Source organism: Astatotilapia calliptera, unplaced genomic scaffold, assembly GCF_900246225.1.
Source record: "Astatotilapia calliptera unplaced genomic scaffold, fAstCal1.2 U_scaffold_26, whole genome shotgun sequence".
In the NCBI taxonomy this organism is placed as follows: domain Eukaryota; kingdom Metazoa; phylum Chordata; class Actinopteri; order Cichliformes; family Cichlidae; genus Astatotilapia; species Astatotilapia calliptera.
The window spans coordinates 240,251-266,443 of record NW_020535763.1 but is presented as its reverse complement, the minus strand read 5'-3'; the positions used below and the strand labels follow the sequence as shown (position 1 = coordinate 266,443).

Here is a 26,193-nt window from a genome sequence, read left to right as displayed (position 1 = left end):
CAGTGATGCATTTGGTGCACTAATGAATATTTAAATATGTTTATCATAATAAAGGAAGGTGCCACAACTAGAGTGGTGAAGCAATTTCATCTGTTCTATACCATTTTGCATGCACCCTAATAGACTTTAGAGGAATATCTCTTACATGGTGAAGCATGTGCTTACACTGAGTCTCCATTCAGACACTTTTAGAAGCATTGTCTCTTATCAAGGTGTCTCAAATCAAAGATCACGATAAGTGTAAGTGTAACGATGTAAAAGAATGGATATGGTTTTGTTGTTGTTAAATTCCTGTTAAACTTGGGATCGCAACCATGGGTTTATTTTGGAACTTTTATTTTGAAAATCCGCAGCGGAAGTCTGCTACTGGTAAACGGGCTACCCCCTAAGCCTATCGTTAGTAGCAATGAAGCTTTCGCTGTGGTAAGTTCCTCTCCGTCCGCTCTCACAGAGCATGAGTTTAAAACATATTTGAAAATCCTCATTGAAGCTAATATGACAGTGCACTAACTGCATGAACTGCCCATACGGTAGTATTTGAGTAGATTTCAGGTTTATGACCGTGTTTTGCAGTTAATAGATTAGACGGTAAGAAAAATGGACACGTGGAGCTAGCGGCTAACAGCTAGAGGAGGCTGTCGTGTCTAATAATTTTGAAACTTCTCTCAATAGTTTGGGCGGAATCCTGTTGCTGAAACCCATGGTTATTCATGTCCCATGTTATTGCAGGTATGTGTACTTTGAAACATGTATATGGTTGAGCTGCAGGCTAATTCTGTTTAAGACATATTGCTTATTAAGTTTGCCCAGTAGATGGCAGCATTGTTCCATTTACTATTGTACGTAAAAGGGAATTTTGGCTTTGGTTTATTTATATTTACATGAATGTGCATTTAAGTGAATTAATTTTTCTTTTGTTATCTAAACCACAACGCAGTAATGGTTCTATTTTATTTTCCGTGATAAGTATTGTTGCCATTTTATTTTTCAATCAATATTTGTTTTTATTTATTTGGGAAAACTAAGAGTTCCACTATACGATCATAAGCCTATAGTTAGTAGCAATGAAGCTTTCGCTGTGTTTGGGCGGAATCCTGTTGCTGAAACCCATGGTTATTCATGTCCCATGTTATTGCAGGGGAATAAATCACGCCTGAGCTCTACCCACTTCGAGTCCAGAGAGTTTTATTCACACAGCGCTGGAAAGAGAAGCTGACCAGGGGTTACATTGGTGCCGTGAGCCGTCAATCGAGTGTTTGGACGGTGGACTCCTCTCAGCAACGTGGGCCAGTTTCAGCGCTGCACGTTTGTGATTCATTGTTGTTCTTTCTGACACATTTTTTTTAAAAAGGAGCATATATAGCATTTTTGTTTTATTCTAGTTGTTGTGATGGACATCACAGAGGAGGGATCGAGTACTCCTAATGTTGTTGGTAGGGGTAGGGGGTTGTTATGTTCCCCTTTGCGTTTGCGTTATGACACTCCTGTTAGTGGGCGTGGTTTTGTTAGGGGGGATAGTCAGGGGATCCCAGGGCCCCAGTCCAGTGAAGGGGTTGTTGTCCCTCCCCCTAGCCATGTGTCACACACGTCTCAGAACAACAGTTCACCTTCTCCTAACCCAGATACTATTGCCACGGAGATTGTGAGTCAGATGGGGGATGTGATCCAACTGGTTGGTCAGAGAGTAGCGCAGAGTATCTTAACCCAGCTCAGCCCGTCTGCTAGTACCCCCTTACCTGCACCTACGGCCACACCTTTCCATGCTGTGTCATCTACATCTGCTGTTGATGCTGCGCCGGTGCAATTTGTGTCCCACAGGAAGCTTAAGGACCCACCATGCTTCAGAGGGGATGGTTCTGATCTCATTTCTGTGAGAGAGTGGGAGGATCTGATGAGAGCCTTTATAAAGCTGGGGAGTCTGAGACCCGAAGAACAGGCTGAGGAGATTCTTGTTCATTTGAGAGGCAAGGCTAAGGATGTGGTCCAGGTTGGCATTAGAAACAGTGTCGTAGATGTCACACGTGATCCTGAGGCTATTTTTGGAATCCTGAGGAGACACTTTGACTCTGCTCAGTGCTCACCTCTTCCACTGGCAGACTTCTACACCACTCTCCCAGAGAAAGGCGAAAGTGCATTCGATTACTGGCTTAGGCTGCACCATGCTGTTGATCTTGCTGTTGAGCGCCTGAAGGAACGAGGACAGGCATTGGGTAGCCCCAGCACTGAGGTCACCCGAATGTTCATCAAAAACTGTCCCTCCCCTGAGCTTGCCATGATCTTTAGATCAAAGACAATTGATAAATGGACAGCCAATGAGGTCCAGGAAATCCTGTGTGAGTCCCACTCTGGAGGAACGTTGAACTCAAGCAGCACGACGGCCGAGAGAGTTGCAGTGAATACGCAGCAGATATCAACAGCGTTGCCTGTCCAGCCAACAGAGAAGCACATTCAGCCACAGTCGACAGATTCAGCTGCTTTGGAGCGGCTCATAGGCATGCTTGAGAAGGTTCTTCTGCAAAGATCCTTTCAGCCTGGTTTGACCACACGGCCTAACTCCAGACGTTCCAGGATTGAGGGCCTACATGATAAGCCCTGCTCCGTCTGTCATGATATGTCGCACACAGCTTTCATGCACTGCCGAGATCACAAACTCTGTTTTCTGTGCCACTCACCTGACCACACCAGGCGTGCCTGTCCTGGATCCTTGTCGTCTTCTGCCCCTCGACGGTCGGAAAACTAGTTGATCCACATTTGAGGGAGGAAAGTGTGGATCATCTGAGTGACTCTCCCACTTGCGACAGCGATGACCTGGGATCCATGTATGAATCTCTGTGCACCACTTCGCCACCTGGTACGACAGTTGTCTTCCAAATGACGCAAAGAATTAAGAAATCTGACAGTTTGTTTTATACGACTGTGGGGACTGTGGGCGGAGTTTCACTGAGAGCCATGATCGACAGTGGCTCTATGTCGTGCTCTATTAGTGAGGCTACTGCTACGCGGCTTTTACAGTCCTGCCCTGATCTGAAGCTCGAACCAGCTAATGACATTGTTGTTGTTGGTGCTGGGGGCCACCAGTTCCAACCTAAAGCAGTTTGTGATTTGGAAGTGACTCTTTATGGTTTCAAGCTGCTCATCCCCACGCTGGTTATTCCAGGCCAAAGTGACGACATGATTATTGGCAGTAACACTATTAAGTCGTTGATTCATGTAATGAAGAATACGGATGAGTATTGGAGGCTTGTATCTATTTCAGGTGATGTCACCAATGATGACTGTAGACAGTTTTTATCCATGCTTTCCAATGTTGAGCGTTGGCGAGGAGGGGCGGTGCCTGATAAGATTGGCACAGTGAAGTTGAGACAGCGTGTTACGCTGGAACCCCTTCAGGAACACCTTGTGTGGGGTAAATTACCTCCCTCTTCACCTCTATCAGCAGGCTGCACTGTTATTGTTGAGCCTACACAGTCACGGTGTAGACCCAGAGACATCCTGGTTGGCCGCTCCGTCTCATCATTGTGGGGTGACAAATGGGTTCCTCTCAAGGTGATTAACCCCAGCAACAAGCGTGTGATTCTGAGGAAGAACTGTAAAATCGCTGATGTCTACCCCTGTGTCGCAGTTGAAGAGCTGTCTCCCCCTGAAAAGATCATGTCTAACAGCCACTCTTTTGAACAGGGTTCTGTTCCCATAAGGTCTGTTGAACAAAGGAAGGAACTCTTGCACAGACTAGGACTACAAGACTTGGACTTAGACAGTTGTGAGGTGTCTGACAGATGGAAAGATCAGCTTCTGCAGCTTGTGGAAAAGTATGAGTCTATCTTTTCTAAGGATAAAATGGACTGTGGAGAAGCTACCGATTTTGTCCACAAAATACACCTTGTGGATGAGAAGCCTTTTCGTTTGCCTTATCGCAGAGTACCGCCGAGTCAGTATGAGAAGCTAAGAACTGCTCTGAATGAGATGGAAGAAAGGGACATAATCCGGAAGTCGAACAGTGAGTATGCATCGCCGCTGGTCTTGGTGTGGAAGAAGGATGGCAGCCTGCGCATTTGCACTGATTTCAGATGGCTCAATGCAAAGACTGTTAAAGACGCGCACCCGCTGCCACACCAAGCCGACGCCCTGGCTGCTCTCAGTGGAAATGTTCTCTTTTCAACAATGGATTTGACCTCTGGATTTTACAATGTGCCTCTCTACGAGCCTCACAAGAAATACACAGCATTCTCCTCGCCCTTTGGTCTCCATGAGTACAACCGGATGCCTCAGGGCCTGTCGAACAGTCCGGCGACATTCATGAGAATGATGATGTCGATCTTTGGTGACGAGAATTTCAGCAGCTTGCTTTGTTACTTGGACGACTTGATGGTGTTTGCGCCTGACGAGGCAACTGCCCTTCAGCGTCTTGAGATGGTCTTCTCTCGGTTGAGGAGTCACAACCTTAAGCTGGCCCCTAAGAAATGCCATCTTCTTAAGAGGTCAGTTAGATTTCTTGGACATGTCATTTGTGCGGATGGTGTGAGAACTGATCCGGACAAGGTTAACACCATTACCAACATCAGGGAAGAACAGCTTATGGAGAGCGATGGTGTGACTCCCTCCCAGAAGAAGATCCGGTCCTTCTTAGGAATGATCCTCTATTACCAACATTTCATCCCTGATTGTTCTGCGAAGGCCAAGCCCTTGTTTAGGTTACTTTCGGGACGACAGGCAATTCCCCATGGGAGGAAAGGAAAGAAGCTCAGGAAGCAACCCTCTGCCAAACCATCTCTGGCGGTTGATGCCTCCTTTGATGGCATCGGGGCAGTACTCTCACAGGTTTCTCCTGGCGAGACAGTGGCTCGACCTGTTGCCTTTGCCAGCAAGACATTGTCACGGTCTCAGATGAACTACCCAGCGCACAGACTAGAGTTCTTGGCGCTTAAATGGGCCGTGTGTGACAAGTTCAGCCACTGGCTGAAAGGAAGGCACTTCACTGCTTGGACAGACAATAACCCCTTGTCCTACATCTTGACAAAGCCACGTTTAGATGCTTGTGAGCAGAGATGGGTGGCGAAGCTCGCGGCATATGTTTTTGATCTAAAGTATGTGCCAGGGGTTAGAAATACAGTTGCTGATGCTTTGAGCCGTGAACCATTTGTCGAGTCATGTATTGGTCATCGTTTGCTGAAAGAACCTTATGTTGCCCTGCTAGATGAGGTCAACGGGGTTGTGAGAGGTACTGTGCAGGATGCTTTTCGGCTGACTAACAACTGCCACATTGTTCAAGACACAGAGCCAGACTCACCAGACTCGGTTTCTGAGTGCGACCTTCAGAGCGAGAGGGGTTCGATCGATGCTGATGAGGTGTCAGCTGTGCTGAGTGCGCAGTGTGACCATGGTTTGACCAATGTCAACCCACCTTTATCACAGCTCCCTGAGGTGGACCCGGTCGTTCCTCTTCCCCAAAGCCAGCTCTCGAGCCTTCAGCAACAAGATCAGGCAATAAACAGAGTCCTTTTCTATGTGCGAAGAAAAAGGAAGGCTACGAGGCGAGAAGCAGCTTCAGAACCAGGTGGTGTTGGTGGACTTCTCAGGCAGTGGAAGAAGCTTAAAGTACAGAACGGCATCCTGTACAGGGTGATAAGGCATCACCGCTTGAGTAGAAAGATTTTTCAGTTTGTTGTTCCTGATAGCCTGAAGGTTCAAGTCCTCCTCAGCCTTCATGATAATGCAGGCCATCAGGGCCAGGCACGAACACTTTCCCTCGCCCGTGAGAGGTTTTTCTGGGTCGGGATGGAGAGAGACATAACCAACCATGTTCGACAGTGTGAGAGATGTGTGGTTGGAAAAACACCTGAACCTCATGCCTGTGCACCACTAGAGAACATCCAGACGTCAGAGCCGATGGAGCTAGTGTGCATAGACTTTTGGACTGCTGAGCTCAGCGATAATAAGAAAGTGGATGTCCTGGTCGTAACCGATCATTTCTCCAAGATGGCACATGCCTTCCCCTGCCGAAACCAGTCTGCAAAACATGTCGCACGCAGGTTGTGGGATGATTTCTTTTGTGTTTATGGCTTTCCCAAGAGGATTCATTCGGATCAGGGATCAAACTTTGAGAGCAGACTGTTGAAGGACCTCTTAGAGATGGCAGGTGTGCAGAAATCGCATACTACGCCATATCATCCTATGGGCAATGGGGTCACTGAACGGTTCAACAGGACACTTGGGAATATGCTGAGGACTCTCCCTTCTACAGCCAAGGCTAGGTGGCCTCAGATGTTACGCACTCTCACGTTCTGCTACAATTGCACAGTGCATGAGACGACTGGTTTGGCCCCCTTTTATGTCATGTTTGGGCGAGTCCCACGCCTCCCTGTTGACATGATGTTCCAACATGTGCTGCAAAATGATGATGTGATCAGCCACCATGAGTTTGTCTCACGGTTGCGGAAAGACCTGTTTGATGCCTCACAGATTGCCCAGAACCACGCTTTTCACGAGCAAGCGCGCCATGCCAGACTCTACAACCGCAAAGTCAAAGGCTCACCTCTGGCTGTAGGTGATAGAGTGTTGTTGGCCAATCGTGGTGAAAGGGGAAAAAGAAAGTTAGCCGACAAGTGGGATCCCACGCCTTATGATGTTGTGTCAGTTAGGTCTGGGATCAATGTGTACAGGATAAGAGAGAGCCACACAGGCAAGGAAAGAGTTGTACACAGGAACCTCCTTCTCCCTGTTAACTTCCTGGGCTTAGGTGTGGAAGGGAGTCTGGCCTCCCGTGCTGACTTGGACGGAGGGAACCCGAACAGTGGAGATGACCAAGGGTCTGTGAGGTCAACACAGATGGATCATCATGACAGGACACTGGACTGGCTGCTGAAAACGCCAGAGATACAGGGTCTCGCTAATGAGCCGGTGGAAGTTGAAGGTTCCCTCGACGTGGGACACCATTCTCTCTGCGTTGTGGACCCCAGCAGTGGCTCTATCGCAGCGGAGGACCCACCCCCTGAAGTTAATGCTGAAGTGTTTGAAAACTCCATTAGTGAATTCCCCTTGCCTGCTCCCGTGATCAGTGATGCTGCTCTCCGTCAAGGCTCTGAACCTGTTGCCGTGGCTCCTGTGGTTCCCATGGCTGATGTTGACTTAGATCTTGCTATTTGCACACAGCCTCAGACTATTCAGGCGGGCATGGATGGGCTAGCTATCACTAGGTATGGGAGAAGTGTTAGGCCTCCCAAGAGACTGATTTGTGAGATGGCAGCGCAGAAAGTTGAGGAAACTTCTTCTGTTTCAGGGTCAGTTTTTGCATTTCTGACTGGTATGTTTTAGCTCTAAGGGAATTGACTTGGTTTCATGTATCTTTCGACTTATTTTTTTGTGTGGTCCAGGATGTGATTTGGAGTATTATTTCGGGTGCTCTTATATGTGATGTTAAGGAGGTGTAGATGGCATCTTCTCTAGTCTGTTGAAGGTATTGGGCTTGGTACCACCCAATGTCTCGACACTTTTATATAAAAGGATTCTGTATCGACAATGATTACAGTTTTTCTCGATTGCTAAAACACATTTCTTGAAACTACGCCTCATATCCTCACAACAGTAAACACAAATCCATAACATCTCACTCAATTTCCGAAACATCCTATTTCCAGGTCAAAATGAAGCTCTACACCCAAAACTATTCACTCCTGCTGAAAAACCAAACTTTGCCCTCAGACATCAAACACAAGCCCTCAAAAACACACACACTACAACAGAGTTTTGCACACTGGTACAATTAATTCAAAACAATAGTTCCAAAACAAATAGGTTGCTTATGGTTCTCCCCTTCAAAACCCTTGTCACATGATAAACACTAAAGACGCAACCAATGTATGTACAGTGGCACATTGTCATTCATGTACTATACAGTACAACACACACCAGAAACATTATCCCACCTCAGCATCTTGTCTTTGGTCTGGGTCAGGCCAGAGAATCTCATCCACATCACAGGCTATATTGGCCCCAGCCAGGCAGCGGGGGTAAAATCCTCTTGCATGCCTGATCCACCCCTGGCATGCATCTACTGATATGTCTAGGCAGGCCTCTTCCATGGCCTGAAGGAGGTGAACACGGACATAAGGTTCTCGGCCATACACTTTCCACCGCCATGCCGAAAATAACTCCTCTATCGGGTTTAGAAAGGGAGAGTATGCAGGCAGAAAGATATTAGAAAACCTTGGGTTATTGGTAAACCAGTCACGAACCAGAGCAGCGCGATGGAAGCTGACGTTATCCCACACAACAACGTAGTGAGGCTGCTCTGGCTGTGCTGGTTCCCTGTAGTCCAGCTGGAACATATGTTGTCTTAAACCATCAAGAAAAGCAAGGAGAAGCATAGTGTTATAGGGTCCTAGTACGCCATGGCGGTGGAGTACCCCTCGTTGGCTGATGGCTGCGCACATAGTGACATTCCCCCCACGCTGACCAGGGACATTTACAATAGCCCGATGGCCAATTATGTTCCTCCCCTTTTCCTTCTTTTGGTCAGGTTAAAACCTGCCTCATCCACAAAGATTATTTCATGGGGAACAGGCCGTCCTTCAATCTCAAAGATTCTCTGCAAAACACATAACACAGTAGAGTCAATCGGTACCCTGAACCACAGTTCAGGAGTGCTGAAATGGCAGCATAAACTGCCATGCTGTGATGGTACACAATACTTTATACAGTATCAAAACTCATACCTGAACATATTCCACACGTTGGTTTTTCACTCTGTCAGAGTTTCGTTCGAAAGGGACTCGGTATGCCTGTTTCATCCGGAATTGATTCTTTCGGTCAATTGTGGAGAGGCTGATGGCATTTATGCCTCGAAAAAGATGATCATCCTCAATCACTCTCCTTTGAATCTCTTGCAGGCGGATTACATTATTTGCAATTACCATGTTTACAAGTTCCCTCTCTTGCTCCTCCGACAAAAGCCTTAACCTGCCTCCACCAGGTGGTCGTCTCTGTGTCCTACAAAAATAGAAGCACTCATTACTGTAACTGTCACACATTCATTTTACAGGCAAATAATGGAAACATACTGAAACTCAAGACACATAAGTTCAGTAACTTAAACGTTACTGTACAAAGCAGTCTTACTGCAAGTACACCTACCTGTTTTCCTCCCTGAAGGTTCTGATGATGGAGGCAACAGTGAAGCGACTCAAATTTGGTTGTACTCGTTGCCCAGCCTCCCTCATAGTCATCCCATGGACAAGGACATGGTCAACTAAAGTGGCTCGAATTTCATCCGAGACTGACTGTCTTCTTGCCCTTGCTCTTCCCCTTCCTTGTCGCCGTCGTTCTCCACCTCCTTCACCACGTCCTCTTTCTCCACCACGTCCTCTTCCTTTGCATCTCTTTGGATCCATTGTTTCAAACCTGAATGAGCTGACTTTGGCCCTTTTATCTATCTATCGCAGGTTCTGATTGGTGTGTGCTAAATTTTGACTCCTAGTGTTTCCACCTGGTTAATTGTGTGCTAATTGAGCTCAAGCTATGCTGACTTAAGTTAACATTATTGCATGCTAGTGCTTTCTAAATGACTACATGGTGTAAGCACTGTAAAATGTAGGGATTTGTGTGTAGAGTTTTGCAGTAACAGTTCACCAAATTTGAGTCATGTGTCAAAGCAGGGAATAGTGTTTATAGTTCAGGGAAATGGGTGAGCTTTTTGAACAGTAGCGTTACGGTTTTGAAATTTTAGTTTAGAGGCCTGGTTATAGTGTTTAAGCAATCGAGAAAAACTGTAATATTAGTGTATCGATTTTACCCCGAAGCACCTGCTGTTCATAGTTCTTTTGTTTCTGGCCCTTGATACTCCCTTGAACTGGTTTGGAGTTTAACAGAATTTAAGGGGGGTGTATGTAACGATGTAAAAGAATGGATATGGTTTTGTTGTTGTTAAATTCCTGTTAAACTTGGGATCGCAACCATGGGTTTATTTTGGAACTTTTATTTTGAAAATCCGCAGCGGAAGTCTGCTACTGGTAAACGGGCTACCCCCTAAGCCTATCGTTAGTAGCAATGAAGCTTTCGCTGTGGTAAGTTCCTCTCCGTCCGCTCTCACAGAGCATGAGTTTAAAACATATTTGAAAATCCTCATTGAAGCTAATATGACAGTGCACTAACTGCATGAACTGCCCATACGGTAGTATTTGAGTAGATTTCAGGTTTATGACCGTGTTTTGCAGTTAATAGATTAGACGGTAAGAAAAATGGACACGTGGAGCTAGCGGCTAACAGCTAGAGGAGGCTGTCGTGTCTAATAATTTTGAAACTTCTCTCAATAGTTTGGGCGGAATCCTGTTGCTGAAACCCATGGTTATTCATGTCCCATGTTATTGCAGGTATGTGTACTTTGAAACATGTATATGGTTGAGCTGCAGGCTAATTCTGTTTAAGACATATTGCTTATTAAGTTTGCCCAGTAGATGGCAGCATTGTTCCATTTACTATTGTACGTAAAAGGGAATTTTGGCTTTGGTTTATTTATATTTACATGAATGTGCATTTAAGTGAATTAATTTTTCTTTTGTTATCTAAACCACAACGCAGTAATGTTTCTATTTTATTTTCCGTGATAAGTATTGTTGCCATTTTATTTTTCAATCAATATTTGTTTTTATTTATTTGGGAAAACTAAGAGTTCCACTATACGATCATAAGCCTATAGTTAGTAGCAATGAAGCTTTCGCTGTGTTTGGGCGGAATCCTGTTGCTGAAACCCATGGTTATTCATGTCCCATGTTATTGCAGGGGAATAAATCACGCCTGAGCTCTACCCACTTCGAGTCCAGAGAGTTTTATTCACACAGCGCTGGAAAGAGAAGCTGACCAGGGGTTACATAAGCAATCACAATTACATCACTGAAACAACATTGGAACAATTACAACATTTTCTGATGTCACAAACTACAAAACTCTTCTTTACCAAAGGCAACCGTTTAACATACATAAAGACCTCATCTCATTTATCTGTATTTGTTTTTCTATTGTTTTCTCTTGTTCTTAATTATTTGTAAAGCACTTTGGTCAACTTTATTTCTTTTAAATAAATGTGCTATAGATCTAAATTTGATGTTGATATTGATAAAGACCAAATAACGATACAGCTCATATAATGTGGTAAAAAATAATATGCCAGTGTTAGTTAAGTATCTTTCAGTGGCAGAAACCATGAAACCAACATCGCTCACCACGTGTCTTCCTCCAAATGGTTTAAAAGTGGTCAGTGTTTTTTTTTTCTTTCTTTGTTAAATACTCACAATGGTAACCACTGAAGATCAGAGGTGTACGTCATGTCCTGTTTGTTTTTCGACAGTATTCAGCTATGCAATACTGTGCAAAAGTCTTGAGTCACCCTTCATTTCTTTGTAGTTTGCTAGGGATAAGGGAAATAGGAGCAGTGAGTTACTGACAGATATGCAAACATACATTAAATACTTGAAACCACTTTGAGTGAAAAAGAGAAGATTTTGAATTCAAAGCAATGATCCTGATAGCCTGATTTTATATTGTCTTCAGAAAGAATCACTCGGTGTGTTTTGCTTGTTTCTCTCCCATTAGAAAATAATTTTAATGGACTTTAATGTTCTGTAGGTCTGCTTTTTTTTAACTGTTTCTTTTATTTGTAATATATATTATAAAGTCTTTCTGAGAAGCACTTTGTAACTTTGCTAATAAAAATGTGATTTAAATAAAGTGTGTTGTTGTGTGTCAGACTGAGAGTACATGTTACAGCTGTTCAGTGTTGTGAATCCACTGAAAGAGAGCTTTTATTTAAAGACACTCATTGTCATTTCAAACAGCTTCAAACCCTCCAACATGAACTAAAGTTATCAACATAATGAGAAGTAACAACTGCTCTGACGTTATGCTCAGCAGCCTTTTTACTAACTTAATTGAATCACAGGTGGAGGTGATTCTGTGTGGAGTTTGCATCTGTGTGTGTTTCCTCCATGAACTCCAGCTTCCTCCCAGTGTCCACTGTCCCTCTGTGACCCTAAACTGGAGACATTGTTACAGAAATGGATAAATGTGTTTCATGTTTTTCTGTGACTTGTGCTACTTTTGCAGTCTTCATGTGGTCCTCTTACATTTCATCGCAGCACTTCCATCATGTGTCACTGTTCACACTGTTTGGTCACATCAGCAGCAACAAACTCATCTGAAGAGTGTTTTATTAGAGCAGTTGCACACCAGAGAGTTTTCTGTAGGTGATGTTTGTGTCTTTTATGATGCTTACAGTTTAATGTGCATCAAATAATTGTGGTGCTTTTAAAAATGCAACATTTTCTACGAAATAATATCACACAACACTTCTTTGTTCCTCTAAGTAAACTGTGATGCTTACATGTGTATTAAAATGTCATTTCTAACTGCAATATGTTGTTTATTAATCATCTGAAAATGACTCATGATTTGTATCTGAGCCCCAGAAAAGTGGAGAGAAGAGAAAAATGTTTTGTTCAGTAAATAACTTGACAACTACATGCTGTAATGGTCAAATATAAATATAAAGTATTTCCTTAGTTGAAGGCATAAAAAGTGTTTCAGGTTGATAGGTTTGTAGCATAAACCTATTCGCTGGAATGGTCAAGACAATTCAACCACACAGCGAAAAGCATTGAACACCAAGCAGGCAAAGTTCTTTATGTTTCTCGTGCACGGGAGAGAACTGGACAAACGCCGTTACTTTGCTTGACCCCAGTCGCTCTCGTCCGCTCCCCCCGTAATACTGCTCTGTATTGAGGTTACATGAGTATGCATAGGTTCATTAACATATGACGTATGCATACAAACAAAGAGCACCTTGTCTGTGCGTTGTGTAAGTATGTGTGTGGTGGTGGGGGGGTGTCAAGATGTGACCCCATAAACGACTTCCCTAAACCTGCTGGTCTGGAAGTCCAGAGTCTATTAAGAGTCTATTAAGAGTCTATTAAGTGATGGAGGACAGAGTGTCACATTTTGACAGAGTATCAGTGAATCCTTACAGAATGGTTATGATTGGACTGTGTGAGCACCAACATCACTGTGCAGTTTGTTTGTACCTCTTCACAGCAGTTTGATTCATCAAGAGAAAGCATCGACCCCTCTGTGACATTAAAAGGTGGCCATGAGTATAAAATGAAGGCGAGTGTGTCTGTGAGAAATTCAGGGCTCACAAATGAACATTAATATGGCAACTTTTTCTTAAAATGGTGTAATAACAAGAATGGTCAGTAGGAGGCAGTGGGGTGATCATTACTGGAGCCTCTGTGTTTCCTTCCCATTAACTCTTTTGAACTGAGCTCAGCAGCTACAAACTACAGTCAGCTGCCCACCTCAAACATATCAGCTCGTTTCTTGTTCAGAAGTTTACACAAAATTAAATCATATCCCATCATGCATCTGTGGTTATTTGCTGAACATGCCCAGTGCTCTTGAACCCACAGTGCCTGTCATGTGTTGTGTGGATATATATAACACTATGTGCATACATTTTGCATTTTGCTAACTGTATGTGAAATAAATTGATTTCAGTGAGTTCTCACCTCAACACCTAGTTATTATCACAGGATGGAGGCCCTAAACCACACACTCACACACCATTAATATTCAGTGTCATGTTTGCTGTTCTGAGATCAGCTGACAACATGCAAACATGGAAAACCTGAAGCAACAGAACAGGATCAATGAGCAGCTGTGACATCGACTGAGTCAGAAACAACATGAACTCAGAGATTTGTTGTTTGTAGATTTATATTATTATTCTGGTTCTGTTGTTGTGAAGGGTGAAACGTTTCTTGATAATTGGCTGAAAGTGATTCATAATTTCTAATATTGTGACACAACATGTGTGATATTATCTTATGTTGTGTGGACATTTTTTCTTGTGGACAAATCTTTTTATAATGGAAAAATAAACACCACACTTAATTCTTTTGCTCTTTCCTATTCTGCTGATAACCACCTGACCTTCCTGATCCCCGCCCCTCTGCTTCCTCCTCCTAATCTGCTGGTTAACTTGGTGGTTTGGACACCATACATTGTCTTTGTTTTTGCCTCCAGGTGGAGAAAAATGTAGATTTTTTTTGATAAATGCAAAACTTTTGCGTGACCTGAAAATATATACAGTGATCTGTTTTATTTAAGAAGCAATGAGCAGTAAAAATACAAGATTAAACCATATATAAGACAATACAGAATAACATCTTTGTTCCTCTGAACAGACTGTGATGCCTACGTGTGTAAGAGATAGTTGTTGGTTAAGTCTTTTCTCCAACAGGTTTATTTTTATCTGCTGAAAGTCAGATACTCTTATAAGAGGAAATGCAGCCTGTGGTTTGTTTCTTTAAAGTCAACACAGCAGAGTGGAAATGTGCAGATATGACAATGTGTGAAAGCAGGTTAAAAGTAGCTTTATTGTGGTGATGACACATGCTGGACTAAAGAATAAATAAAGCATGTGGGCATCAAGAGAAACGGTGAAAAGCTTGTTTCTCACGCTCATGTCTTTAAGAGTCTCTGCATGGACGTGCTGTAAATGTTCATTTATCTCTGAAATAAATAAAATCATCCATCACTCTCTCTGTCCACAACATCATATACAGACATGTTTTTCTTCTTACTGCAACTTCCAAACAGGCCAGTTCCTCACAGTATAACACAAAACTCCAAAGTATAATCACTGCTTTGTAACCAGCAGAGGAGCCAGTAAATCATCTAAACCTACTGATACTAATGTGTCTGTTTGGCTGCTGTTACAGAAATGGTTCCTACACCTGTGATGATGACGTCAGTGTTTGACTCCAAACTGTCTGCTGGACTCTGAAGTATCACAGAGTCCACACGTTTTTAGATATTTTTAGTTTTCATATCTTGAAGCATTACAATATTAAAATATTGATAAGTACTGAAACTTCTGCACTTAACTTTTACATATAACCTGAAAATAAGCTAAAAACAGGAAGTTACATTTTAATGTATTTTATCTTTCTAAAAGAAAAGTGGTGGGATGAAAAAAACACACCTGCTGTTAAAGAATCTAAAACACTTGAATATGAACATGTTGGTGAGTGTGTGTAGATGATACTGCAACAAACCTTAATCATAAACTTTGCAAGAAAGTGTTTGAAAGAATGAAGGATGGTGGCTGAGTTTTCATGCTTTTACTATGATTAATACAATAGCCTGAGTGACAAACTGAGGCACACTACATGCTCATGTGGAGGGACTAGCCAATCACAACGTATTCACTGTTTTGTCCTTTTGGACTCACTGTGGGTGGAGCCTATAGTAGCTGTCATAGTGTGAAAGATAACCTAGACAGGTTATAGAGAGACAGACAACCATTCATGTTCACATTCACACCTGCAGGCAACAACCTGAATCACCAGTTAACATAATAATATATGACTTTGGACTGTGGGAGGAAGCCAGAGTACCTGGAGAGAACCCAGACAGACAACCATAGTGGGAGTTGTCCCTTATGAGGGTCATGAATCTCATGTCATGACACACATAATTAATAATGTGTGTCATGACATGAGACAAGGTGTGAAAAGTGGGTCATTGTGCTGCGTTCCAGATACCTCCAAACTTGGATGTTGGAAATCGGGCGTGGCGTCACTCCCGAGTTGCAGAAAAAGACAGGAAACACAGGATTTGTGTTGGTTCTTGGCAAGTTAGAGCAATGCAGGTATGATAGTAGTGCAGTATGATGCTTGTTGTTGTGACTAATCAGTGTTCAAACATAATCATGGCTCATTCAAGGAGTTAAAAATACACAACAGTGTAAAGTTTTTTGTCAGGTGGCCGGTGCGTGGTGTAAGAGTAAGAGCAGATGTTCGAGACAGGAATGAACAAAAACTGAGACGTTTACTTTAGGTTGGACCAACAATATAAATGAAGAACGCAAGGAAACTAGGACGATGTTAACAGCAAACTAAACTGGACAGAATTAACACTAGACACAGTGAACATGAAACTTAAACGTCACCAACATGAATGACATGAATACCTGAGACGTGACTCGTGATGAACAGAAACATGGCTCATGGTGAAAAGATGACCTGCCAATGAACGAATGAAAACTCACATCACACAAGGGTGACGAGGGAAGTGGAAACACAGCTGGAAGCAAAACTAAACACAGAACGTGATACTGTCAAAATAAAACAGGAAACATGCAGACTAAGAAACACAGACCTGAGACTCAGATCAGGGAAGAAACAAACATGGAAGCAGAAATGGGAGATGAAGAAAAAATTACATAACTGGATGCAGTGCGAGGGACACAGAGATCTTCTGTGTTATTTAGTGCGTTTATGAAGTGTAGAGGTCCAACACCTTGCTGCATATGTCATGACAACACACTGCACAAATCACATAAACGTCTCTGAGAATAAAACATAATTATGAGCTGGTAAAATATGTCACCTGACCTGAAACAACAGAAGGTAAGAAGCAAACACAAGAAGCAAGCCTGCATGTTTGCAGTGGACAGGAAATGTGAACACGTCACACAACTGCTGTGGTCAAAGCTACAGGAGCTGTTTGAGGTTTGTATAAAAGGAAAGGAAGCACAGAGAGGCCACAGTCAGAAGAAACACTCTGGTCTTATCTGTATTAAATGCAGCTTCTCTTTTTATTATTGATGTAAAGTCAAAGTGTTTGAGATCAGCTGAGGATCAGAGTGCAGCAGGGCTGGATGTGAGGATGGGGCACTCTTTGCTCTGCATGACGGGGTTATTGTGTAAGTACATTTGTGACATTGTTTGAATGGCACTGATTAATGAAAGTGTTTCTCATGTGTGAGAATTAGAGTGTATCACTGGTTTGAAGTGTTTATCTGAGAGTTTGAACAAAGCATGTTTGTGATGTTTATGATAGTTACAGACAAATGTTGGCTGGTTCCTTGGTTCAGTTTAGTCTGGAGTATCATGTTGGATACATCGCTGCTTGTTGCACTTGACTCATTGTTGTTGTCTTTAAGGTCACATATTAATAAATTTTAAATTAAACTTTAATAACTATAAGTTTAAAAATGTTTTCTCATGTGTCAAACGTACTTTTTATGCACAGAGATAGAAAAATACTCTTAAACTCTTAAAACTAATGTCCTAATTTAGTTTGTTTTGTTTGATTTTCTGTCAGTTTGATCCTAATGATGTTTGATCTTTACTTCATTACTCTCTTCTACGTTAATGCTGATGCTGAGACATGGTTATTTTTCTCTCCTCTTTGATGCTCAATAAATAATTAGACTTTTATTTTTACTTTTTAATGCTAAGAAAAGACAATCAGATTTTAGAAATTCAAACATCTGCAGTGAAATGTCAGAGATAGAAAATATCAGAGTAGTGTTATTATCATAGAGACTAGAGTCTAGAGTAGGGTTAGATATCTACACTGTGTTGTTAATCATTACTAAAACAGAATGAAGATACTCATTTGCATCAATGTTGATATCCATAGTGTTGTCTTGGCTTCCTGAGGCACAATTTGATGCATAAAGGAGCCATCGCACGCCAGATTTACGCTCTCGCATGTGTGCATTGTTGACCTTTGAAGTGTTTTTTGTGCTTCTTCCTTTCCTGCTGTATTTCGCTACACTTGCCAACCAATGAACATTCAGCAGACGCTGACATCATCAACTTCAAACAGCGTGCAGTCAGGACCTTAGAGGATGCATGAAAGCATGTGTTGGGTGGGTGAAAGTCCCTCCCCCTCTTTGTCCCAATGAAAAGTCTACACAGTCGACACATTTGCAGGACTCTGCTCTCGAAGCTGAATCCTGCTTCTGTGAATCAGCTGAGCTTTGATAGTTTGGAGGGACACATAGTGCCACCTGCTGCAGAGATATTATTAAATAGTGACTAAAAATCTTTAAATAATATCAAACTTAAAACATTAAAATGTAACACTGTTGTAAAAAAGGACAAGATATGAATGCTGTAGAGACTCATTAATCTGATGATGTAGCACACAGAGCAGTAAATTAAACATTTTTATTCCCGTTAACTATTTTATCATTGAGTCCAGTCTCAGTGCTGCTGTTGATTTCTGAGGCTCTGAAACTTTAGACTGGATCCATTTAAAATAAAATAATTGTTTTTCACACTTAAAACAAGTCTTGGACTTTTGTTTTCCTTATTTCCTCTTTAACCCTCAGTCAGCTCACATATGTGTAATGAAACTTAATGTCTGTCTGTTATTGGTCAGTTTAGTCTGTGTGTTAAAGGCCTTTTCATAAAAATCTGACAATCATGATCACACCTTGTTAAGCTGCTATTTCTGTGTAAAAGGAAGGAAGCAGAGAGAAGTTTAAAACCTCTTTGTTTCCTTCACAGCTCTTTGGTATCTGCTGTGCTGCTGCTTCACTCTCTCTCTTTACAGAAAGTTGTAGAAGTTTTCAGACGTGTCACTGCTGGATGTGAGGATGGGAGCCACTTTGCTCTGTGAGCTGGGCCTATTCTGTGAGTACATCACTGACTCCTATTGTTTGATTCATACTGATCCATAAACATGTTTTAGTAAGAAGAACAGAGCATCAGTCATTTGACCATTTCAGGTCATGTGATCAGAGGACTCATGTTTGTTACCAACGTGGTTGTTTGTAGACTGGATTAGATTTTAGTGCACTGACTCAGATCAGAGTGGAGCTGGTTTAGTTTATCTAAGAAAGGTTTGTTTCTCCATCAGTGATAATTTGATGCTTTTGACATCCTAATATAAAATGTAACCAATCATAGTAGACACTGATTAAACATATAACGGCAGTGATTAAAGCCAGTGCTAGATTTAAATAGCCTTTTAATGCAGACTAACAGTAAACTGCTTCCTTAGTCAAGGTATAAAAGAGTACTACACTGATCCTACTCCTTACTAAATGAAACTTGCGTCCTAAAGGAAGATTAGAGCTCGTCCAGCCATAAATAGAGATCTTTTTTTAAACTCCCAGTAGGCAGGTTTAACTTCAGCTTAATGGTGTTTGCTGTTGAAGACATGTAAATTATTTCCACTTTATATTATATATCACCTTCTAGAGAAATTCTTGTTGAGAGAAGTGACCTATTACAATTTGTCAATGACATCAATTTTTGAGATGTCATTGATCTCAAAAATACATTTTGAGATAAGTACTGAAAAGTCAAATACATAAAGGAAATACTGGGGAGCTCATTTCCCTGTTGGAAGCCAGTCGTTCACCTGTTGCCCAAAGAGGATGGACTGTACCGTTATTAGGACACTAATGTTTTGTTATCACCATGTTTGTTTGTAGACTGGATTCTATTTTAGTGCACTGACTCAGATCATAGTAGATGTAAATCTCCAAGTGTTTTAAGGAGCTTGGTAAGAAAGCGACTGCACTTTAAACCCTAGTGGGATTGTCAATTAAGAAGGTCATTAACTCACTAATGATCAAGAAATGAGACACATCATTACCAACAGTGTTTTATTTATGTTACATTTCAAATCTAACATCAACAAAACACTCACATGATTTGAGTGTCTTTAGTTTGATAATGTCTGAAGTTTCTGTCTTTATTGTAGTGCTCTGTACGCTCGTCTGCAGTGGACACGCTCAAGGTGACTGAACAGTTTTCACTTTTTCTATTTCTTCCTTTTTATTTAGCAAATATTATTCTCAACCTGTATGACTCTACATAAATAAAGTATTAATAATCAATCAACATTCTGCCTTGAGCATAAAGTGTTTCAGATTGTCTGTTGTCTGATTGTTTGTGTTGGATTCTAGATGCTGTGCTAACTATTGAACCCAGCTCGTCCAGTTTTTTCATTGGAGAGTTTGTTACCTTCAAGTGTGACATGAATGAAGGAAGAGACACTGACTGGTATTACGAAATCAAGAAGGATGGTCGAGAGTATGTCCCCTACAGTGAATACAAAGTCTACACATTCAAAATTAGCTCTGCAGATCAAAGTGGTGAATATCAGTGCTCTGGTAGCTGGAAGGAGTCACATTATACAAAGAACAGTAATACTGTCTTTATAACTGTATTAGGTAAGTCCTCAGTGATTACAGTTTTTTACAGACGCTAGGACACATTTCTCAATACTTAGGTCACGTTTGCAAAACTCCTCACACAGTGAGCACAACAGAAGTCTATGTGGGCTAAACTGAGGATCAGTTATCATTGTTTTGGCACAAAATGCATTCAATGACTACATCTCTCAAATTTCATGAATCATCTTCTCACTCAGACACAACAACTGCCAAAAATATTTGTACGTACAGGACATTTTGCATGTGCTTACATACTGTTTTCAAAACTGTTAAACTTATGGCCAAAACAATAACACAATGCAAAACTTGAAAAGACAGCAAAATTCAACAACAATATTTTATTGAAACATATTTTAAATCTAAAAATGCAGTTTAACCAGCCACAGCTTATTCTCATTGTAGATGAACATCTACACAGGTGTTACTCCTTCAATTTTTCAACTCCTTCAATTCTGGCATGCCAGAAGATTCTTTCCTAGGTGTGTTGCCCTAGATGACATAAGATGTGATGTGGATGAGAACATGTGGCCAAATGGAGAAGACCGAGTAGATTAGCATTACTATTGTATGTGTATCAGTGGATGGTGTGTATACAAATTCTTGTACTTTGGGATTACTTAGTGCAAAAAAATAAAAAATACATAAACAAATATTACAGTTTTTTCTGAATGCTCAAACCCTAACTGTGATTCCTGTAGCACAATCTCTAAAACTATTCAGACTTATAGCAAAACCACTCACTGAGTTTGCAAAACTAAAAGCACAAAAACTGCTTTGCACTCAGTTTGCAATTTTGTAACACACACTTTGCAAAACTGTAGGCACAATTCACTGCACAACACTCAATTACCAAATTTCCAACACACTCCTAGCAAAAGTATACACATGTATGGCTATCATTAACACTAATTTGCCAACTGTCTGGCACACTTTCACATGTGAAATCTTTTTTAGATAATTAGTTCACTTTGCAATCAGCCTAAGCACTACAATACAGGTAAGCTGTGTGTGCGGAGTACAATGGAGGGAGCAGAAAGAGTGAGAAGTAGAGGAGGCTGAGGAAGAGGACGTGGAGGTGAAGAAGTAGGATGAAGAGGACGACAAGGACAAGGAGGAGCAAGAGGAAGACGAGGAGGGGGGAGAGGAAGATGAGGAGGGGGGAGAGGAAGGGTAGGAAGAGTAAGAAATAGAATTGCTGATGACATCAGAGCTACAATAGTGGACCATGTAATCAACCGTGGAATGACCCTGAGGGTAGCTGGCCAACGGGTCCAGCCTAACTCGAGCCGCTACACTGTAGCAAGTACCATAAGGACATCTTGAAATGAGAATCGGTGAGTACAGTCACTTCGCACAAAGATTTGTAGCACTGCCATATGCCAATGAGAAACACACCAACACCATTGATGTAAAAATACTGAAATTGTTACTTTACAGAATTGCTAGATGACCAGATCCTGTGGGGCAGAGGAAGCATGTTCACTGCAGACCAAGTAACCCATATAGTCATTATGGCGACTGCAAATAATCCTATACTTGGAAATAAACACTTGTGTTTGTTTTGATGTGTTTGAATAAACACCAGTACTTGAAGTTTGGATCCCTCTATGCTTATGGATCTATGACAGAAGTATGAGCTCAAACTGACATAGCCTACCTTGTGCACAGAGAAAGCAAAAGCCAGATTTGTTTTGTATTCATACCATAAGTGTGCAGTTGGCGCATTGTGTGCTTAGTAGATGATGGCTTGTGTGTACTGTTTGATACGGAAACACCATTTTTACGAAGGTGTGAAGAGTTAATCTAGCTGTGTTTGCTTTTGCAAGAGAACTACAATGTTTTGATTATTGGGTGACAGGTTTTCTTATTTGTGTGAAGAGTTTTGCAAAATTAGCCAATAGTTACAAAAAATGTGCTTAAGCAATCAGAAAAAACTGTAACGAATTCTGCATGATGTCTGATTCATTCCAGTAACATATATTGAAATTATAAACCGAGATGTGTCCTTGTTTTACACAAGAAAACACTGTGTAATGCTACATGTTGTTAGTGTTTTTTAGGTCATTGTTTTGTGGGTGACAAAGTGTGTTTGTCGGCTGTCAACCTTTGCTAGTGTTCTGGAAGAATGAGGTTATTTGAGACCTGAATGAAGTGTTTTGGTAGTTGTAGTGCATTTTGAATGTGAAATGAACTGCTTTGCCAAGCTGACGGTCAGTTAGGAGGATTGTGTGAAGAGTTTTGCAAAAGTGACCTAAGTATTGAGAAATGTGTCCTAGCGGCTGTAAAAAACTGTAATACTGTGATGATTTCTGTTAAAATACATCTGAATTATAAAAATGTGTGTTTAATAAATGTTTCATTGAAAGTATTGTATTTCTTATGTGTTGGAACTTTAACAAAGATCCTTGCATTTTACCTAACTTTGTTCACAGTGCACACTACAACCAAAATACTCAGACAATATGTCATTACAGCATGTACATGTTTTACTGTATAACAAGAATAACTGTGGATGAAACTTAATTTAAATAATGAAAAAAAGAAACATCAAAAGATCTATATAATTTAAGGTGACGATGTTTCTGTTGTCTAAGTGTGTGTGTGTGTGTGTGTGTGTGTGTGTGTGTGTGTGTGTGTGTGTGTGTGTGTGTGTTTCCTTGAACTGCATTAGTTTATATTCAGTGTGAATTCTTCAGGCCTGAGAATGAACAAACAGTCATACTGTGCTTATTTAAAGATCTACAACCTGAATTACTGCAGCTCTGTCACCATGTTGAGACAGAAATCAGAAAAATTTAAAGTGACTTAAACTGTAGAAAAAAATATATAAAATATAATGAAGACATTTGTAGATTTTATTGGGGGGGGGTTTAAAAAAAGAGGATTTTTTTTAAAACCTTTTATACATTTATATTGTGTCAGGTGTACATTTTGTTCTCTTCTTTTTCATAACATCAGATAAACCCAGGGCCACACTGACAGCAGGAACAACAATCATACCAGTAGGGGGCAGTGTGACACTGACCTGCTCTGTGCAGAGCTCTGATGGATGGAAATATGAGTGGTTCAGACGAACCCAAACAACCGCTGAAGGTAAAATCAGAGATCAACAAAACAGAGATATCAGAGTATCTGAAGGAGGAATCTACAGCTGCAGAGGAACAAGAGGAAACCCAGTTTACTACACAGAGGACAGCAGTGATGTCACAGTTGCAGAGACTTGTGAGTTTAATTATTTTATTTCTGCCAAACTGAGAGATGTCATTTTGTGTTCTGTGCTAACAATTTCATTCACCAACTGTGAGTTTAATAACCCTGAAATGAGAGACAACTCCTGACAAATAGAAGAATTTATTCCATCTTTTTTTTTTTTATCTTTATGTTTCTATTTGTGTCTAACTGGATATTTTTCTGTGAACAGTTCCCAGTAAGCCCACTGTGACCCTGCAGCCATCCTGGACTCAGATATACAGCGGTGAGACAGTCACTGTCAGATGTGAGATTCAGGGAGGTGAAGGAGCTCAGTGGACGTATGAATGGACAGCAGCCAAGTTAAACACACCTCCAACATCCAATGAATACAGAATCATCAGAGCTACTGAGTCTGACAGTGGAGGATACAGCTGCCGGGGCAGAAGGGACTATTTCTTCTCAGAGTGGAGTGATATCATCACACTGACTGTATCATGTAAGATCTTTCATCCAGAGTATCTAAATAAGGAAAAAGCACTTCTTCTTTCTTACAGTTTTATAACTGTCTTTCATGTTGGTCAGTAAAATGTTTAGTTTTTATTCCAACAACAAAAACCTGAACAGCAGCTTTTTATTCACAGTGAAGAGAACAAAACATATGAGAGTAACTTCTCTGCTGTGCAGCTCTAATACATGAAAGATGAAATGCAGAACAAATGCTGGATCTGTCTCAGCTGCTCCACCACATCCACTAAGAAACATTAAATCCACTGATTGTTCCTCATGTGTGTTTTTAACTTAGAAATGCAGCAAATTAAATATGAAAGATTAGTGTTGTGTTTGTGTGATAGTTGTACAGTTTGTTGTAGCTTCACCATTAAAGTTATGTGATATTTATTATTTCCATATGTCCACCAAGTTATTTCAACTGGTTTGATTCAGTCATTGACTTTTGTTCTTTTTCTAAACTGAACTGCAGATAAACCAAAGGCCAAACTGAGAGCTGATAACACAGCTGTTCCAGTAGGGGGCAGTGTGACCCTGACCTGCTCTGTGAAGCCATCATCATCATCTGGATGGAAATACTACTGGTACAGAGATGAGAAATCCTCTGAAGCCCTGACCACACAAGATGCAGTTTTCCACTCAAATGGACAAATCAGTGTCTCACAGGAAGGACTCTACAGGTGCAGAGGAGGAAGAGGAAACCCAGTTTACTACACAGAGGACAGCCAGTCAGTCAGGATTGGGAAAACTGGTCAGTTCAAAGTTAATGAACCCCAAATCACTACCTGATGAAAATTGACCCCTTTTGTCATTCACTTGTTCATTTCCTGAATACAGCCTCAATCAGACCTGTTGTGACTCTGTATCCAAACTGGTCTGAGATATACAGAGGAGAGACGATCACTGTGAAATGTGAGATCCATGGAGGAGACACTGAGTGGGATTATGAGTGGGAAACAAACAGCATGATAAAAGCTCCAAATCAAAATGAATACAGGATTAGATCTGCTTCATCATCCAACAGTGGAAACTATCGCTGTAAGGGCAGAATGAAAAGTTCACAGCATGAAACAACAGAGTGGAGTGATTCAGTCACACTGACAGTTTCTGACAGTAAGTAGAGTCATAGTTCATTTAACCTGGAAACAGAAACAGTTTGTAAAAATGTGTTTTTATTAGTACATGTTGAGATATTTGACATGTTTAGATAGTCTCACTCTTAAAGTTCATCATAAATATTTGTGAGTCAACATTTTAGTGACATTGAATTCAGAGTTAAGAGACGAAAGATTGAGAGAAAATCTTTGTTGAACAGATGAACCCCGTCCTGTCCTCACTGTGTCTCCATCATGGCTGAGTCCTGGAGCCTCAGTAACTCTGAACTGTGAGGTTGAACATCCGTCTGCAGGATGGAGCTTCTACTGGTATAAAGCTGTTCCTGATCTATCAGAGAAATCCTCCAGTTATGAGCTGCTACCTGATGGCAGTGGGACTGCACAGGACTCCTACATCATTCATGGACAGACACACACAGCAGGATATGTGTGCAGAGCTGGAAGAGGAGACCCAGAGTATCACACTGATCACAGTCGACCAAAGTTTGTCTGGTCTGCAGGTCAGTTTGATTCTGTCTATCTTTTTTCAAGTAATGCAACAGCAAAAAAACTGTAAATTGATGGGGTTGTTTTGGGGGGGGGGGGGGGGGGTAGCATTGAAGGTGAAAATTATACAAACATTGCTTCTAACACTGACCTTTAAACATTAAAGCAAAATAATATTTTCACTGTGATATTTTGATCCTAACATCTGTGAGCTTTGTGTCTTCACTGCATGTTGTTTCCAGATGTTCATTCAGCAGCGTCTCTCACAGTGAGTCCTGACAGAGTGCAACACTTCACCTCTGACTCTGTCTCACTGACCTGTGAGGGAAACGTCCCTGAGTGGAGAGTGAGGAAGTTCTCTGAGGACGGCCGACTCTCTGACTGTAGGAGAATGACTGGATCCACATGTGACATCAACACATCAAAGTCAGATACTGCAGTGTACTGGTGTGAGTCTGGATCAGGAGAGTTCAGCAGTGCAGTCAACATCACTGTACAGAGTATGTTATTATACATTTACTTCTTGGATGTTAATGATTTAGACGTCACATGAACATTTGTCCCAGCTTTGCTGTATGTGAAGTAATTTCATGTGGGAAAAATAGTAGTTTTTAAACATAGAAGATCAGATCTTCATGATAAAAAAAAGCATTTGTACAATCTGTTCTTATTATTGTTTGTCAGCTTTTTCTAAAGGTGTGCACCAGCTGATGTGACTGAAACAATTGTGTGTGATTGTGTCACAGATGATGGTGATGGTCCTATCCTGGTGAGTCCTGTTCATCCTGTGACTGAGGGAGCTTCTGTTAGTCTGAGCTGCAGTTTGAGAACACAAAAAATACTTTCCAATGTGTTTTTCTATCA

At 41.4% G+C, this 26,193-nt stretch overlaps 1 protein-coding gene and 1 long non-coding RNA gene across 4 annotated transcripts; both read left to right on the top strand.

Moving 5' to 3' along the window:
- Positions 1 to 252: 252 nt before the first annotated feature.
- On the top strand, positions 253 to 10,968 carry LOC113017900 (uncharacterized). 3 transcript variants are annotated; one of them, XR_003271616.1, is made up of 5 exons: positions 253 to 423; positions 673 to 729; positions 1,139 to 1,305; positions 10,308 to 10,364; positions 10,774 to 10,963. It is a non-coding gene; the product is annotated as an uncharacterized LOC113017900 (long non-coding RNA). The 3 variants fall into 3 exon arrangements; XR_003271615.1 differs by having other exon boundaries at positions 253 to 588; XR_003271614.1 differs by lacking the exons at positions 253 to 423; positions 673 to 729 and having other exon boundaries at positions 736 to 1,305; positions 10,774 to 10,968.
- Positions 10,969 to 19,830: 8,862 nt separating this feature from the next.
- On the top strand, positions 19,831 to 24,849 carry LOC113017892 (high affinity immunoglobulin gamma Fc receptor I-like). The gene is made up of 4 exons (XM_026161001.1): positions 19,831 to 19,966; positions 23,451 to 23,717; positions 24,201 to 24,479; positions 24,566 to 24,849. The coding sequence occupies exons 1-4, from the start codon at positions 19,831 to 19,833 to the stop codon at positions 24,847 to 24,849; spliced, it is 966 nt and encodes a 321-aa protein (XP_026016786.1).
- Positions 24,850 to 26,193: the final 1,344 nt, after the last annotated feature.

Bases quoted from the DNA above. Each gene is read 5' to 3' on its own strand.
- LOC113017892 (XM_026161001.1), top strand. From the start codon at position 19,831: ATGAATGAAGGAAGAGACACTGACTGGTATTACGAAATCAAGAAGGAT. The intron at 19,967-23,450 runs GTAGCTGGAAGG...TTCTGTGAACAG, and splicing joins TGGTGAATATCAGTGCTCTG to TTCCCAGTAAGCCCACTGTG. The intron at 23,718-24,200 runs GTAAGATCTTTC...ACTGAACTGCAG, and splicing joins CATCACACTGACTGTATCAT to ATAAACCAAAGGCCAAACTG.